This window comes from Hippopotamus amphibius, chromosome 4 (assembly GCF_030028045.1).
Source record: "Hippopotamus amphibius kiboko isolate mHipAmp2 chromosome 4, mHipAmp2.hap2, whole genome shotgun sequence".
NCBI lineage: Eukaryota > Metazoa > Chordata > Mammalia > Artiodactyla > Hippopotamidae > Hippopotamus > Hippopotamus amphibius.
In genome coordinates, this window is record NC_080189.1 from 77,916,254 (window position 1) to 77,934,682 (window position 18,429).

At 43.2% G+C, this 18,429-nt stretch overlaps 1 protein-coding gene and 1 long non-coding RNA gene across 2 annotated transcripts; both read left to right on the top strand.

Moving 5' to 3' along the window:
* The first annotated feature begins 454 nt into the window (after positions 1 to 454).
* Positions 455 to 5,003, top strand: LOC130851653 (uncharacterized). Its single transcript, XR_009053243.1, has 3 exons — positions 455 to 489; positions 1,302 to 1,325; positions 3,627 to 5,003. It is a non-coding gene; the product is annotated as an uncharacterized LOC130851653 (long non-coding RNA).
* A 10,169-nt stretch (positions 5,004 to 15,172) lies between these two features.
* TMED4 (transmembrane p24 trafficking protein 4) lies at positions 15,173 to 17,835 on the top strand. Its single transcript, XM_057732239.1, has 5 exons — positions 15,173 to 15,389; positions 15,592 to 15,692; positions 15,808 to 15,933; positions 16,190 to 16,336; positions 16,780 to 17,835. The coding sequence occupies exons 1-5, from the start codon at positions 15,263 to 15,265 to the stop codon at positions 16,927 to 16,929; spliced, it is 651 nt and encodes a 216-aa protein (XP_057588222.1). The 5' UTR covers positions 15,173 to 15,262; the 3' UTR covers positions 16,930 to 17,835.
* The last annotated feature ends 594 nt before the right edge of the window (positions 17,836 to 18,429 follow it).

An 18,429-nucleotide genomic window follows, 5' to 3' on the forward strand; every position in this document is an offset into this window, starting at 1 on the left:
AGACAGAAAAGAACCTTGATCAGCAGTGCGCGTCCGAGGCGCCGCGGTCAGTGAGCCGGGGGAGTGAGAACCAGGAGGCCCCAGCACCAACACAAGGGTTTCCCAAAGTGGGCAGCGGAATCGCGGGGGCCTTCACTTGATGCATGGACGGTGTATCGTGCCATTTCATCGAATACAAGTGGTCATCTGCTTTCAGAGGTTATTTTACTTACTACTGAAAAAGAAAAAAAAAACTTATTAGGACACCTCGATTGTAAGATGCAGCTGTATTCCGAAATGTGAGGGGAAAACCTCAGATTTGTTGAAATATGGTAAATTATAGTGAATCACATACTGATAAAGTCCTTGCAGGTCTTCAGTCTTCATTAAAGCAAGGAGAAAGCCTCATTTCGTGCTAATGTGTCTTTAACTCCAATTTTTCTTCTTTCCCTTTTTTGACAGAGGGCGTAAGACATTTAGGCTCAAAACTTTTGGTAGACGATAACATAGGTAGGTCTTAAAATACTTTGTCTCCCTGATTTTTGACAATTTGTCTTTGCTATTCATGGCAGGCGATACTGGTTTTCTGATTTACAATAATGACAAAGTTTTGTTTTCTAATAAAAGTTTCCATTTTAAGACTCTATTAACTAGATACTAATATGGGAAGGTGACATCCAAATGACTGATATTAGGGAAACGCTGTTCCACTCTGTCTTGAATTGTTTCTCGGTGTTTATTCCCCAAAACTTGAAGACAAGAGCTGTGTCATGTGGTATAGCTGGGGATACTGGGGTGGCAAAGGACAGTAATCTGACCATAGGGATCTGACCGTGAAAGCTCTGTAGAGGACGCAAGTGTCTGAATCTGGGCTGGCATTCAGACTGAGGACTTTGCCACCTGCTCACAGATGTGATACAGGCTTAGAGGAATTGCTAAATTTCTAAAAGGGAAAGGCAAAGTAGGTGTTTTTTCCTTTTTTGATTTTTAAGTAGTTATATAAGTGCTTGTAAGAACAAAGTTGGGCTGATATGCGGGGTAAGGATCTGGCGACTGAGAGAAAGTGAAGGAACCAAGGAACAAACTTCAGCATTTTTTTCCCTTTCTCTTTTTATTGTGGTAAAATATATAAAAGAAAAAAAACTTGTCATTTTAAAGGGCAATTTAGTGGCATTAATCACATTCACATTGTTGTGGACCATAACCACTATCTATTTTACCCTTCCAAAGAGAAACTCTGTAACCATTAAGTGATAACTTCCCATTCCCCTCACCTCTTCCTTCTTTCTTAGTAACCTCTATTATACTTTCTGTCTCTATAGATTTGATGACTCCATCTACGTCATGTAAGTGAAATCATACACTATTTGTCCTTTCATGTCATGCTTATTTCACTTAACATGTTTTCAAGTTTCATCCATACTGTAGCATGGGTCAGAATCTGCTTCCTTTTGTGGTTGAGTAATATTCCGTTATAGGGCTATACTACACCTTGTCTATCCTTTCATCAGTTAATGGATGTTTGGGTTGTTTCCACCTTTTGGCTTTTGTGGATAGTGCTACTGTTATTGAACTAAACTTGGGTCCACTCACCTGACTGGCAGCAAAACCAATCTACTGACACCAGGTTGTGGTGAAAGAAAATACAGCGTTTATTGCAAGGCCAAGCAAGGGTAAAAAGCAGCTCATACTCAAAAGACCAGAACTCGTCATTGGCTTTCAGGGAAGGGTTTTTAAAGGCAGTGTTAGGGCAGAGGGTCGCAGGGTGCCTGATCACCTCGTGGACATTCTTCTGATTGGTTGGTGGTGGAGTAACCAGATGGTATTTCAGGAGTCAGCAACATCAACCTTCTGGTTCCAACTAGTCTGAGGTCTGTGTGCTTGTGGTCAACATGCAGTTAACTTCTTCCACCTAGTGGGGGTTTTTGTATCTGCAAAAGCAACTCAAGGATATTGTTCAGGATATTATCTATGGTCCTTGAGGAGGAACTAAAGGTCCTTGACTTTGTTTTATGGCTAAGCTATTACTATTTTGTCTTGCTTGACTGTTTTCTTCATTTTCTCACTTCTCTGATTAAATTTGCTCTTTGGAACTTGGGGAAGGCCTAGGAGGCTAAAGCTTTTCTACAGACAAGAGGCAGGGGGCACTGGGATCTGTCCCTGGAAAGGTCCCACAGAGTCCTGCTTGGTTTCACTACAGTGATCATTGGCTTACAGGTATCTGTTGAGTACTTGTTTACAATTCTTTTGTGTATTTCCTAGGAGTGTAAGTGGTCAGTTATATAGTAATTCTATGTCTAGCTTTCTTAGGAAGTGCTAAACTTTTCCATGGTGGCCACACCATTTTACATTCCCACCAAGAATGCTTGAGGGTTCCAGTTTCTCCACATCCTCTTCAATACTTCTTATTTTCTTAAAAAAATTTTGTTATAGGCATCTTAGAATGCCATCTCATTTTTGCCCTGTTTTGCATTTCCCTAATAACTAATGATGTCAAGCACATTTTTATGTGCTTGTTTGCCATTTGTTTATTTTCCTTGGAGAAAAGTTTATTTGTATCATTTGCCCTTTTTTGAGCTGGGTTTTTTGTCTCATTTTTGAGTTGGAGGAGTTCTTTATATGTTAATCCCTGATCAGATATATGGATTGCGGGGACTTCCCTGGTGGCACAGTGGCTAAGAACCTGCCTGCCTATTCAGGGGACACGGATTTGATTCCTGGTCAATCCCCCATGCTGTGGAGTGACTGAGCCCGTGTGCCACAACTACTGAGCCCATGTGCCTAGAGCCCATGCTCCACAACCAGAGAAGCCACTGCAGTGAGAAGCCCACGCACTGCAACGAAGAGTAGGCCCCTTTCACCACAACTAGAGAGAAAGTCCACGTGCAGCAATGAAGATCCAATGCAGCCAAATTAAAAAAAAAAAAAAAAGATATGAGTTGCAAATATTTTCTCCCGTTCTGTAGGTTGTCTTTTTACTTTATAATGCTCTCTTTTAAAAAAAAATTGTTTATTTGTTTATTTATTTGGCTGTGCTGGGTCTTAGTTGTGGCTTGGGATCTTTAATCGCAGCATGTGGGATCTAGTTTCCTGACCAGGGATCGAACCCAGACCCCCTGCACTGGGAGCACAGAATCTTAACCACTGGATCACCAGGGAAGTCCCCTTTATAATGTTCTTTTATTTTTAAAAAATTTTATTTATTTATTTATTTATTTATTTATTTTGGCTGCTCTGGATCTTAGTTGCAGCATGCGGGATCTTTATTTGTGGCATGCATGTGGGCTCTAGTTCACAAACCAGAGATCGAGCGCCCCTGCATTCCTTTGGGAGCGCCCCTGCATTGGGTGCACCAAGTCTTGCCCACTGGATCACCAGGGAACTCCCCCCTTTATAATATTCTTTAATAAATAAAAGTTTTAAATTTTGAAGTCCATTTTATCTTTGTTTGTTGTTATTGTTGCTTAGTGTGTTATGTGTCATAGCCAAGAATCCATTGCTAAATCCAAGATCGTGAAGATTTACCCATATATTACTTCTAAGAGTTTTATGGTTTTAGCTTTTATATTTAGGTTGGTTTATGCATTTTGAGTTAATTTTTGTATATGATGTGCTGTAGGAATCCAACTGCATCTTTTTGCATGCAGGAATTCCAGTTGTCCCCATACTATCTGTTGAAGAGATGAGTCTTTCCCCATGGAATGGACTTGGCATCCTTTTTAAAATCAATGGGCTGGGGCTCCCTAGGTGGTGCAGTGGTTGAGAATCCGCCTTCCAATGCAGGGAACACGGGTTCGATCCCTGCTCCAGGAAGATCCCACATGCCATGGAGCACCTAAGCCTGTGTGCCACAACTATTGAGCCCATGTGCTGCAACTGCTGAAGCCCACGTACCTAGAGCCTGAGCTCTGCTACAAGAGAAGCCACAGCAATGAGGAGCCTGCTCACCACAACGAAGAGTAGCCCCCACTCACCGCAACTAAAGAAAGCCCGCGCACAGCAAAAAAAAAAAAAAAAAAAATCAATGGGCCATATATGTTGGGTTTATTTCTGTACTCTCAGTTCTGTTCCGTTGGTCTGTATGCTACCTTTATGCCAGTACCACATTGTTTTGATTACTCTAAGTTTGTAGTAAGTTTTGAAATCCAGAAATGTGATTTCTCCAGCTCTGTTCTTCTTTTTCAGGATATTTTGGCTATTTGGGGCCCCTTACAGCTCCATATAAATTTGAGGATTGGCTTTTCCATTGCTGCAAAAAAGACTGTTAGAATTTGATAGGGGTTGTATTGAATCTGTAGATCTCTTTGGTTAGTATTGACTTTGAAACCAAGGGTAATCATCAGTTAGATCCATTAAACTTGTAACCTGCCTTCAGTAATCAAGCTCGCTTTAACTCTTCCTATAAAAAAAATTCCATGCCCTCCAAGTGTCCTGCAACCTAAACAATAAGATGTTTGCCCAAGTTGTTTTTCAGGAACTTGGAGTCAGCTATGGCCAGTTGGAGCTGGTTAAGACCACCAGCAGGTGTCCACTTGATGAACTTTTGATGTCAGAGGGCCAAAAATTCTGCCTCCAGAACATGCTAACACTGCCTTTTTCTGAATGTGTCCCATGAAGAAGCCTGTAGCTTAGTTGCACCTGTGCAGAATGACGATTATCTCACCTTCTTATTTCCAGTCACCTTTCCCCATGCTCCCCATGCCTCAACTTTATCCCATAAATATCCCCAGCCCCTTGGCTTCAGAGCGGTGGACTTGAGATTTGTTCTCCCATCTCCTCACTTGGCTGCCCTGTGAATAAACACTTTCTCTACTGCAAACCTCTGAATCTCTGCATTTGGCTTGCTGCTTGTCAACAAACGAACATGGTTTGGTTCAGTAACAACATCTTAACAATATAAGGCTTCCAGTCCATGCACAGGTGATGTCTTTCCATTTAATTGTCTTCTTTAATTTCTTTCAGCAATGTTTTTAGTTTTCAGCATACTAGTCTTTTACCTCGGTTAAATTATTCTTAGATTTTGGGGGGGGTGCATTTGTAAGTGGAATTGCTCTCTTTATTTTTTTTTCTGAGTGTTCATTGCTGGTGTATTGATTTTTGTGTGTTGATATCATGTCCTGCAACTTCACTGAATTCATTTATTAGCTCTAGTAACTTTCTTCTGGATTCTTTGGGATTTTTTCCATATGTAGGGTTTTGTCATCTGTAAACAGAGAATAGAGATAGTGTTTCTTCCTTTCCAGTTTGGATGCCTCCTGTTTCTTTTTCTTGTCTAATTGATCTGGCTAGAACATCCAGTACAATCTTGAATAGCAATGGTGAAAATAGACATCCTTGTCTTATTCCTGATCTTAGGGGGAAAGCTTTCAGTCTTTCATCATTATGTATGATGTTTGCTGTGGGATTTTCACAGATGTCCTTTATCATGTTGAGGAAGTTACTTTCTATTCCTAGTTTTCCTAGTTTCCTTTTTCTAGTTTTCTGAGTGTTTTTTTGTGATGAAACAGTGTTGGACCTTGTTAAGTGCCTTTTCTGTATCGATGGAGGTAATCATGTGTATTTTCCTCCTTCATTCTATTACTGTGATACATTACATTGCTTCTCTTATGTTGACCCACCCTTCCATTCGTGGGATAAATCCCATTTGGTCATGATATACAATCTTCTTAATATACTGTTGGATTTGGTTTGCTAGTATTTAGTTGAGGTTTTTTGCGTCTATATTCATAATGGTTGTTGGTCAGATTTTCTTTTCTTGTGATATCTTTGTCTGCCTTTAGTATCAGTGTAATGCTGGCCTCATAGAATGAGTTAGGAAGTGTTCTCTTCAATTTGTTGAAAGAGTTTAAGTAGGATTGCTGTTAATCCTTCTTTAAATATTTGGTAGAATTCACCAGAAAAGTCCATTCTTGGACTTTTCCTTATTGTGTCACTTTAGGTAATTTGTGTGTTGCTAGGAATTTGTCCATTTTATTTAAATTATCTTATTTGTTGGTGTGCAACTGTTCATAGTATTCTCTTATTGTTTTTATTTCTGTTAGGTCAGTAGTAATACCTCTGATTTCTGATTTTTTAGTGATTTATGTCTTCCCCCTTTTTTCTTTGAGTCTAGCTAAAGCCTTGTTAATTTTGTTAATCTTTTGAAATAATCAACTTTTACTTTCCATTAACTCTATTGTTTTTCTGTTCTCTGTTTTATTTACCTCTACTTTTTTTTTTAATGGAGAATAGTTGATTTACAATGTTGTGTTAGTTTCAGTTGTATGGCAAAGTGACAGCTCTGTTTTTTTTTTTTTTTTTTAATAAATTTACTTATTTATTTATTGGCTGCATTGGGTCTTTGTTGCTGCTCGCGGGCTTTTCTCCAGTTGCAACAAACAGGGGCTACTCCTCGTTGTGGTATGCAGGCTTCTCATTGCGATGGCTTCTCTTATTGTGGAGCACAGGCTCTAGGCTCACGGGCTTCAATAGTTGCAGCACGTGGGCTCAGTAGTTGTGGCACACGGGCTTAGTTGCTCCTCGGCATGTGGGATACTCCTGGGCCAGGGATCAAACCTGTGTGTCCTGCATTGGCACGTGGATTCTTAATCACTGCGCCACCAGGGAAGTCCCTCTGCTTTTTTTAATATAATTTTTTAAATAGCATAATTTGCCATTTCTTTCTTTTTTTTGGTGGGGGGCATGCTGTGCAGCTTGTGGGATCTTAGTTCCCGAACCAGGGATTTAACCCATACCCTCGGCAGTGAAAGCATGAAGTCCTAACCACTGGGAAACCAGGGAATTCTCTATTTACCTCTACTTTAATCTATATTATTTCCTTCCTTCTGCTAGTTTTGGATTTAGTTTGCTCTCTTTTTTTCCTTTCCTTTTTAGTTCATCAAAGTGTAAAGTTAGGTTATTTGATTTCTTTCTTCTTTTTTAATGCAGACTTTTACAACTATAAATTTTCCTCTGAGCACTGCCTTCACTGCATCCAGTGGCTTTTGTTCAGTGTGCTTTTGCATCAAAATATACATTTTGCATTCATTCAACAAATATTTTTACCAGTTTAGTTCTAGGTGCTAGAGATACAGAAGTGAACACAACAGACAGGCAGGATCTGTATTGTCACAGTGCTGTTACTTTAGCATAAACCAAGAAGATAGCAAATGATGATTTGAAATCCATTAAATAAAGTGCTATGATAGAGAACGGCAGTAGCACTGCTTTTGTTTTTAAAACATATTTTATTAAATAGGTAATACATTCACTTGGTTCAGAGATCAAAAAGACAGTAAAAGGTCTAGTTTGCAAAGTCTCCCTTGCACCCCTGTTACCATCCACCTCATTAATCTGCTGGCATGGCAGACCCCTTCCCTGCCAGGGGTAACTCTTTAATTGTTGGATCATGGAGAAGTCAGGTATCCCAGGATGAGAGCAGAGGTGGAGGGAATTCAGGGGCTTGGAGAGTGCCCATTTACCAACAGAAGTATTTCTGTATTTTAACCAGCACAGCCATACTGGTGTATATTTGCTGAATATTCATGTTACCTATAAGTAACCACTTCTATTAAAGTCATATATTCTTTCAGCATTTTTCATGCAAATACAAAACCAAAGATAGCATGCTATGTACTCGCTTCTGCACTTTGCTTTTTTTAACTTAGCAAAATATCCTGAAATGTTATCAATATATCAGTTCGTAAAGAGTGTCTGCATTTTTTCCAGTGGCATAATATCATAGAGTGGTTTTGGTGGGGATAGCTCATCTTTGTTCCATATGGTATTGACTGAGGTAGCTCCTCTGGGACTGAAGCATCCAATGGCTTCATTCTGTTAACTGGTAGCTCAGGCTGGACCTCGTATCAGTTCAGTTCTAAGAAGTGAAAATTGAAGCCACAAGTATTCTTAAGGCCCAGGCACCAGAGCCATACAGGTTTTCTTCCCCTGCACTGAATTGGTTAGTGCAAGTCACAGGGCCAGAACCAGATTCCAGTGGAGGGGAAATGGATTCCACCCCTCAGTGGGAAGAGCAGCATGTGGACATGGGGATGGGAGGGATTGTTGGCGAAGGTCTTTGCAGACATTCTACCACACCAAGGTCCAATCAAGGTTCACAGGTCTTTTTTTTTTTTTTTTTAATTAATTTATTTATTTTTATTTATTATTTTTTGGGGAGTACACCAAGTTCAATCATCTGTTTTTATATACATATCCCCGTATTCCCTCCCTCCCTTGACTCCCCCCCACCCTCCCTCAAGTCCCCCCCACCCTCCCCATCCCCACAGGTCTTTTTTATTTTTTTTATTTTTTTTTTATTTTTTATTTTTTTGGGGGGTACACCGGGTTCAATCATCTGTTTTTATACACATATCCCCGTATTCCCTCCCTTCCTTGACTCCCCCTCCTCGAGTCCCCCCCACCCTCCCTGCCCCAGTCCTCTAAGGCATCTTCCATCCTTGAGTTGGGCTCCCTTTGTTATACAACAACTTCCCACTGACTATCCCACAGGTCTTAATTAGTATTATGCATCTTTAGTTTTTTTTGTTTGTCTTGGCTGCGTTGGGTCTTCGCTGCTGTGTGCGGGCTTTCTCTAGTTGTGGCGAGTGGGGGCTACTCTTTGTTGCAGTGCACGGGCTTCTCGTGGTAGCTTCTCTTGTGGAGCACAAGCTTTAGGCGTGCAGGCTTCAGTAGTTGTGGCACATGGGCTCAGTAGTTGTGGCTCACAGGCTCTGGAGCACAGGCTCAGTAGTTGTGGCACATGGACTTAGTTGCTCTGAGGCATGTGGGATCTTCCCTGACCAGGGATCAAACCTGTGTCCCCTGGCAGGTGGATTGGCAGGTGCATTCTTAACCACTGCAGCACCAGGGAAGTCCTACATCTTTAGTTTCTTTCTTTTTTTTTTTTTTAACAAGAAAGGTTTATTTCTTTCTTTTTTTTATAATAAATTTATTTTATTTATTGGCTGTGTTGAGTCTTCATTGCTGCACATGGGCTTTCTCTAGTTGCTGAGAGCGGGGGCTACTCTTCATTGTGGTGTGCGGGCTCCTCATTGTAGTGGCTTCTCTTGTTGCAGAGCACAGGCTTTAGGCTTATGGGCTTCAATAGTTGCGGCACATGGGCTCAATAGTTGTGACTCACAGACTCTAGAGCACAGGCTCAATAGTTGTGACGCACAGGCTTAGTTGGTCTGTGGCACGTGGAACCTTCCCAGAGCAGGGCTCAAACCCGTGTTCCCTGCATTGGCAGGCGGATTCTTAACCACTGCGCCACCTAGGAAGTCCATCTTTAGTTTCTTAAATTAGTATTTACATTTCTCCCACTCCCCCCCGCCTTTTTTGGCTTTAGTTTTTGAAAGGTTGGAGTCAGTTGTTCCGTATTCTGAATTTACCCTATTATTTCCTCATGATTTCTTGTAACTTCTGAATTTCCTATAAACTGCAAGATGGACAAAAAACCTAATTGAAATTAAACATTACTTACAAAAATATTTTATATTCATTGATTATGTTTTACAATGATTATCTTTTGCCTGAACAGGATTATTTAAAAATCTAAGACAGATAAGTCATTCCTTACTCAAAAATCTCCTAAGGGGTTCTCATTTATTTGCCAAGGTCTTTAAAATGGTCTAAAAACCCTACCTAGTCTTCCCACTCCCATTTATGGCCTCATTTCCTCCTACTTTTTCCCTTCACTCTCTCTCCTCCTGTCACACTGGCCTCCTTGCCCTTGCTCAACTCACCAGGCACACATCAGCCTTGGGGCTTTCACTGTTTCCTCAGGTATCCATATAACCTGCCCCTTAAAGGCCTCTCTCACATATGGCACCTTCTCAGTGAACCTTCCTTGGCCATTCTTTTGTATCGCATCCCACATTTGGCCAGACACTCCCTATATCAGTTTCCTGTGGCTGCCATAACAAATTACCGCAAACATAGTGGATTAAAAACAACAGAAATTCATTCTATCACAATTAGAAAGTGCAGAAGTCCAAAATCAAGGTGTCAACTGGGCTGTGCTCCCTCCAAAGGGTCTAGGAGAGATTTCATTGCTTGTCTCTTCCAGTTTCTGGCGGCTCTAGGCATTTCCTTGGTTTGTGGCTGCATCACTCCAATGCCTGCCTCTGTGATTGCACAGCTACCTCTTTTTTCTCTGTGTGTATCTCTCTCTTTTTTAAGTGTACAGTTGAGTGGCATTAAGTACATTTACAGTATTGTGAAACAGATCTCCAGAACTTTTTCATCTTACAGATCTGAAACTCAGTACCCATTAGGCAACTCCCCATCCTCTCCCCTTCTACTGTCTGTTTCTCTGAATTTGACTACTTATTTCACTTAGTGTAATGTCCTCAAGGGTCATCCATGTTGTAGCATATTGCAGAATCTCCTTTTTAAGGCTGAATAATACTCCATAGTATGTAGGTATCACCTTTTGTTTATTCCTTATCTATTTACCCATTGATGAACATTTGGGTTGCTTCTACGTCTTGGGTATTGTGAATAGTGCTATGAATGTGGATGTGCAAATATCTTTTCATGATCCTGCTTTCAATTCTTTTAGAGATCTACCCAGAATTTGGATTGCTAGGACATACGGTAATTCTATTTTTAATTTTTTGAGGAAACTCTACAGTTTTCCATAGTGGTTGAACCATTTTACATTTCCACCAAAGGTTCCAGTTTCTCCACATCCTCAACTCTTGTTATTTTCTGGTTTTTGTTCTGTTTTGTTCTAATAGTAGCCATCCTAATGGGTGTGAGGTATCTTCTGTGTCTCTCATAAAGACACTTGTCATTGGATTTAGGGCCCACAGAGATAATCCAGGATTACCTCATCAAGATCCTTAATTACATTTGCAAGATCCTTTCTCCAAGTAAGGTGACATTCACAGGTTCCAGGTACTCAGGCATTGACATGTCTTTTTGGGGCCACCATTCAACTCATTATACTCCCTTTATTTTCCTCCTTGATACTTATCTCCATCTGACATGCTATATACATTTACTCATTTATCTTGTTTATTGACAATAATCAAAATAAATCCACGAGGAGAAGGATTTTTGTCTGTTTTGTTCACCAATGTGTTCCCAGGGTTTAAAACAGTGTCTGGCACAAATGGCTGCTCTGCATATATTGGCTGAATGAATGAAGGGATGGCTAGCCTAGGTAAATGTTGGCAGAAATTCCCACCTCCCACCTTTGAGGGGAAAGTGTTTGAGACCTGGGGAATTAGATTACAATCTAAGGCAGGTTTCTTCCTGTGGGGAATGCAATCTTCTTTTGATTACCCATCAATTAGGATAAATTTCGGGGTTCTCTTTATTTTATTTTTTTAATATTTATTTATTTGGCTGTGCTGGGTCTTAGTTGCATTATGCGACTCTAGTTCCTTGACCAGGGATTGAACCTGATCCCCCGGAATTGAGAGTGCAGAGTCTTAACCACTGGACCACCAGGGAAGTCCCCAGGGTTCTCTTTTAAAAAAAATTAGAGATACTGATACCATTCCTTGCCAAAGTGAATTAGGATTCCTTGGATAAGTGGCTGATTTTGTGTCTAGGGCAGGAAATGTACAAAGTGGAAAGCAAGCCCCTAAAAACTACTGGAATTGTGTCAAGAAAAAAAGGCATAGCAAAACAATGTTTTATGAGAGAATTTGAGCTTTAAAAAAGGGTAATGGGTTTAATGGATTAAAACACATTTTGTCTTACTGTATATCCTCCCTGGTTCTATACTTAACTGTTTGAAGGATATACCAAGGACAGAGAAACATGTTAAATGACACATGAAGAAATGATCAGCCAAATCCAGAATGTGGAAAGTTCTTTTGGGCAGATGATCCAGTTGCTTCAGTAAGTAAATGGCATCATCATCAACAACAAAAAGGAAAGGGGAATTGTTAAGTAGTCCCCCTTATCCATGGATTTGGTTTCCTGTGGTCAACTGCAGTCTGAAAATATTAAATGGAAAATTACAGAAATAAACAATTCATAAAATTTCAAATTGCTCACTCTTCTGAGTAGCCTGATGAAATCTTGCTCTGTCCTGCCTGGGACATGAGTCATCTCTTTGTCCAGTGTATCCTGCCTGTTTAGGACCCCTCTTTAGTTATCAGATTGGCTATCCCAGTATCGCAGTGCTTGTGTTTAAGTAACCTTTATTTTAATTAATAATGGCCCCAAAGTGCAAGAGTAGTGATGCTGGCAATTCAGATATGCCAAAGAGAAGCTGTCAGTTTCTTCCTTTAAGTTGAAAAGCTGCAAGTTATTGATTCAGTAAGGAAAGAAAAAAATCATATGCTGAAGTTGCTAAGATCTACATTCAGGACAAAACTTCTATCTGTGAAATTGTAAAGAAGGAAAATGAAATTCATGCTGGTTTTGCTGTTGAACTTCAAACTGCAAAAGTTACAACCACAGTGCTTAGTTAAGATGGGAAAGGCATTAAATTTGTACAACATAACCATATTCACATAACTCTTATTACAGTATAACTGTTCTATTTTATTGGTTATTAGTACTCTCACTGTGCCTAATTTATAAATTAATTTTTTTTAACATTTTTAAATGTTTAATTTTTGGCTAGGTCACTGTTGCTGTGCGTGGACTTTCTCTAGTTGTGGTGAGCCGGGACTACTCTTTGTTGCTATGCTCGGGCTTCTCATTGAGGTGCCTTCTCATTGAGGAGCATGGGCTCTAGGTGTGCGAGCTTCAGTAGTTGCAGTATGTGGGCTCATAGTTATAGTGCTTGGGCTTCAATAGTTGTGGTGTGCAGGCTCAGTTATGCACGGGTTTAGTTGCTCTGTGGCATGTGGGATCTTCTCAGACCAGAGATTGAACTCACGTCCCCTGCATTGGCAGGTGGATTCTTAACCACTCTGCCACCAGGGAAGTCCCTATAAATTAACTTTTATCTTAGGTATGTATAGGAAAAAAACATAGTGTATGTAGAATTTGATACTATCTGTGGTTTCAGGCATCCACTGAGGGTCTTGGAGATCCCTTGGATAAGGGGGACTACTGTTTATTAAAAGAGGTTTAAGAGGTATATCAATGAATGCAGTAAACAGACCTTGTTTGGACCAGATTAAATAATCCAAAATTTTTTGAGCCGGGGTGTAGGGGGTGGTGGAATTGAACATATAGTATTAGGATTATTTTTAATTGTGTTGGGTGTGATAATGGTATATTTAAGAGTCCTTATCTGCTAGAGACACACTGAAATATTTATAGGTGAAATTATATGATGTCCAGGGAGTCTTTTTTTTTTTTTTTTCAGTCTCACAATGGCATGTTATACAGCATTGAATTGAAAGTCCAGGGAGTCTTTATCACACTTAAGGGAAAAAAAATGCAGAAAGGGATAAATGAAATAAAAAAGGCAAAATCTTTATTCTTGTTGAAACTGGTTTATGAAAGTTCATTGTAATTATTCTTTTATGTGTTTGGAAATTTTATTAAAAAATATAAAAGGAATTTTCAGCCTTTCTTTGTTCTAACTCCATGCCCAGTAGGAAACTTCCTGGTTTGATTTTCACCTTCCTCCATCCCACAAGAGGGGTGCTGTAACTAACAGATATAAACAGGCCTCATGGCCTTCCTCATTCTGAGTTTTCCTCACACTTTTCCTCAATTTTCTTAGCTCAGATCTTTAGTCTCAAGTTGCACCTGTTTGTTCAAAGAAAGGAGGAAGGAGGACGCATAGAACTTTGAAAGGAAAAGCCAGCAAACAGGTCAAGTCACTTAAACCGGAAGACTGTCCCCCACTGGATTTGGATGAGGTCACAAGTTGTTCACATGACTGGCTGCTGAATGGGGCCAGATTGTGCCTTGTTGCTCATTCCATTAGAGAAAAGTTGAGTCATACGCTAATATTTAAAAATCAGATTTCATACTGAAACCCAAATTTCCAGCTTCTTAAAAAGATATTTTCCGTCCTCACTGCATAACTGCTGCTGCTCAGGGAGGTATGCCTTGTAAAACTTCTTTAATGCCAAAAGGATGTTTGCCTTGGTTCAATCCCACCTCTTACGAGATAAACAGGAGCATATACAACACTAAGGATGCTAGGAAAGACTTCACAGGGTTTCTTTGTATTTAGCAAGGAAGGCAGGCAGCAGAGCAAGCACTGGGCTTCCACTTGCACTTGTCATGGGCCATCGGAGCCATAAGGCCGGGTTTCATTCTGCTGCACGTTTCTCTCCACTCAGCCCCAAATCACTGCGGGCCAGTGGAGCAGACCCGCAGTCCAAGGGACTGTCTGTCCCAAATCTTCACCTAGGGGTCAACTGAGCAGTTGGACAAGTTGAGAGAGAACAATAGGGTTTGGAGTACACATATGGAGACACAGCAAAGTCTAGCCCTTCGAGAGCAGTCTAGTGACAACTGGACCGTGTCGCATCGCCCCTCCTCCCACACAACTTTCACCTGGAGCCCAATCTCCACCTCCTCCCCCTGGTCAGCACCCCCGGGTGACTATCTGCAGATACTTAAGTGTGTACCCCTATTAGCAGGGGAGTGTCAGGAAATAACCACCTCAACACCGTCATCACATGCTAAAAGACCAAACTCCTAAAATCTGGAACACCTAAGCCTGTTGGAGCCCCACTGGCTCGGAATGTCGTTTCCTGTCGGCCGGAATGCAACCCCATCCAGGCAAAGTATCCTCCCCCGGGTCATGGTCTCCAAAGGCCTGGCGAGCCTCTACTCCAGGCGGCGCTGGAGGCGCCTGAGGCTCCTGCACCCCACAGGGCTCTCACACCGGCACATGCCCGGCCGGGGTCTCGGGAAGGGTCCGACGGCGCCTGGACTCAGGCTTTCCCGCCCTGCGCGGACCCCGAGTCTGGCCGCCCCCATGTACCCAGTCTTCCAGCTCTGGGACCTAGGCCCCGGCGCAAACAGGACGAACGCTAAGCGGCAGGGTCAGAGGAGGTGTCAGCGCATGCGTACCCTCCGCTCAGCTTTACTGCCTTTACTGGGGACGGGGCCCCACCTCCGCCAGCTCGCGCATGCGCATTGGGCATAAACCGCTCGCTGGCTGGTGACCAAGCCAACTGTGCTACCAGAGAGCGGAAGGGAACCCCCGGGAGCCCTGCGCGTGCGCACTCTCCCCTCGGCCGTGCATCCTGGCCCGGAAGACAAGCGCGCGGCGGGGCGGAGCGGAGCGGACGCAGGGCGGGAGTCACCGCGCACGCGCGTTCCGCGCCGGGTCTTGCGTTGTCTTGGAGCGGGGCGCAGGTGCGCGCATGCGCACTAGGCGGGGCGCGCGTTGGCAGGTGTTTGGGCTGGGCGTCGGCGGGCAATGGGGCTGCCGGCGCTGCTGCTCGTCGCGCTGTGCGCAGCGGGCGCCCGGGGGCTCTATTTCCACATTGGCGAGACCGAAAAGCGCTGCTTCATCGAGGAAATCCCCGACGAGACCATGGTCATCGGTCAGGAGGGGCGAGGATGGACAGGGCCCTGCGTGTCCCCTAAACGCGGTCGGGCTCCCCCCTCCTAGCGGCGCCCTGAGGACGCCGGAACGAGGCCGGGGGAGCAGTGCCCCCTGCCCGGCGTCCTGGGAACCGCGGCGCTCCGCGGAGTGTGGGAGCCGAACGGACTAGGCGGGTTGTGATGGCTCTGTCTGCTCCGCAGGGAACTACCGCACCCAAATGTGGGATAAGCAGAAGGAGGTCTTCCTGCCCTCGACCCCCGGCCTGGGCATGCATGTGGAGGTGAAGGACCCTGAAAGCAAGGTAGGTTCACCGTCACTAGAGCTCTTGGGGTGGACAAGGCTCAGATGACATGAGCTTGTTCTTTGAGAGAGGTCAGGGGAGAGGTGGGGGGTTTTCACTGACTGCTGTGTTGCAGGTGGTGCTGTCCCGGCAGTACGGCTCAGAGGGCCGCTTCACCTTCACTTCCCATACTCCTGGTGACCATCAGATCTGCCTGCACTCCAACTCTACCAGGATGGCTCTCTTTGCTGGCGGCCGATTGGTAACAGAATTTTCTCTTTGGCCATAGCTCAAAATCTGTCCCTTGGTTCCAAAGTTTTGATTTACCTTTATCATTTGTAACACTTTGTGGCACAGTCACAAGTAAGAAATAGATGTTGCCTTTCTGTCCCACAGCCAGGGACAAGAGTGGGTTCCATAGCCTGGAACAGACCATCAGAGGTCCCATCACTAAGACACCATAACCTCAGAGTGTCTCTGACCTTACGACTTTGGGGTCCAACCCTGTTTCCTCCTAGCGAGTACACCTAGACATCCAGGTTGGGGAGCATGCCAACAACTATCCTGAGATTGCTGCCAAGGATAAGCTGACGGAGCTGCAGCTCCGAGCCCGCCAGTTGCTGGATCAGGTGGAACAGATCCAGAAGGAGCAGGATTACCAAAGGGTAAGGGCATGTCACTGTACTTGGACATGGCAGTTGACCTTTATACCCACTACACCTACTGGAAGTTTCTGCTTGGGGCCTTCCCTACTCAGGAGATCAGCTGTTCGAAGACTGGAATGGAGGGTATCAGTCCAGGTAGCTGTTTTTCAGCTCTGTAGAATAAAGCGTAGAGAGGACAGTTCACACTCTAGCAATAGTCATTGCCTACCTCTTTACTTTGGGATCTTGCTTGAAATGGTAAGAGCATGATTTCTGTCCTAGCAGAGATGCTTGTGGAGGGGCAGCGTGTCACTTCCTTGGGGACACTTCTAGGGGAATCAGACACAGTATTTCAAAAGGTGATTGGTCCCACAGTTGAGTCATCACATGGGAGGGAGGGGCCTCGAAAAAGCTGGGACTGTCTCTTCCTGCACATTTAATCCTGGGTCCATTGTCCTACACAGTATCGTGAAGAGCGCTTCCGTCTGATCAGTGAGAGCACCAACCAGAGAGTCTTGTGGTGGTCCATCGCTCAGACCGTCATCCTCATCCTCACTGGCATCTGGCAGATGCGTCACCTCAAGAGCTTCTTTGAGGCCAAGAAGCTGGTGTAGTGCCCTCTCCATGTGACCCTTTCCTGTCACCTCAGTTGTTTGGTACTTTCCCCACCCAATACCTTATCCACCTGGATTTGAGGGAAAAAAAGAAAGTCAAAAAAGAATATAAGCCACATTGGTTCCATGGCAACAAAGCCTTCAGATCAGCCACTTGTTAACACTGGTTCTCAAGGACACAGGACATTGGTCCAAGCTTTCAAAGATCTGTCTTGGGGTTTGTGCAGAGTCTGAACTGACCCAGGACTAAGTCTTGCTTCTTTTGCCTCCAGTGATTCCCCTCCATCCTGTCACAAAATGAGCAAATGAAAAGTCTCTCCTACTCCTTTAACCTCTCTCTTCGTCTACTTAGAAAGTAGGCGACCAAAATGCCCCACCAAGCAGGCCGTGCCTCCCTGCTCCCGTCAGTCCTGGGTTCATTCAGTGGCTTTGTGAATGTAAATAAGGGGCAAAGGCCCCAGAGAATTGAAATGTTTTTCTATATATTAGAACTATTTTTTGATAAAGTTATATATTTTCCTTCCTAGTTGAAGTGTTACTGCCTTTGTGTGACTAGCTGAAAACACGAGTGCAGTCCCTCCTGCATTGTTTATCCACGCATTCTTGATAACTAACTACCATGGCAGCTCTCAGGACTGCAGCTCTCAGGGCCAGAAAGCAGACGTCACAGCTGCTCTCAAGGCCTGATCAGAGGGCAAGGCAGAGAATTCTCTGGGACGCCTGTGATTTCCATCACACATGGCATGAGTTCAGGGTGAGGCAGTGACAGAGTTGGCACAAGGCAGGGCACTCTTACCCTCCCATTTCCCGTAACCTTTATTTAAGCTGTGGTGAATGTTTTCTTCACGGGAACCAGATTTGGTTCTTTATACAGATTTTTCCAGTGAAATAAAATGTGTTGTAGTAGCTGTGTTTGAAATGAAATAAGAGGTTGTGGGCAGAAGGGAGGCACAAAGGGAAATGGAGGAAAGGCTCTTGGTCCGGGTGCCTCTGCCGCTGACCTGGAGTGGACTCAGCACGTGAGCTTATGGTGCTAGAGCCTGGCCTGACCGGAGACCCTGGGGGTGTGGGAACGGACAAGGTGGTGGTTCAGCCATTCACAGAGGTCAACCAAGTAGACCTATCAGCAAGGAATCCTGTGAGGAGATTAAGTACCCGTTTTTTAGCTCCCTGTTGTCATAAACTTAAACACATCTTAGTATACTTCACTCACGCCCTTCTGTTGTATAAAAGTTAATGCCATTAGTTGACCACTCTTAACATTTTGTTTCATGGTTTTATTAATTTAAAATACGTTATGTGACGTACAAAACTAAATTCCTCCCTTCTTGTTTTTGTCTTTATGTTCTATACTCGTCCATGTGTGTACCTATTTTTACTTACAAAAGTATATGCAATTTAGTTTTATAAGCTTTGCCATTTAATTTTTTTGTAAATATTTAAAAAATTCTAATTCTTGAAGGCCATGTTAATGGTCCAGTGAGGTGAAATGCCATAAAT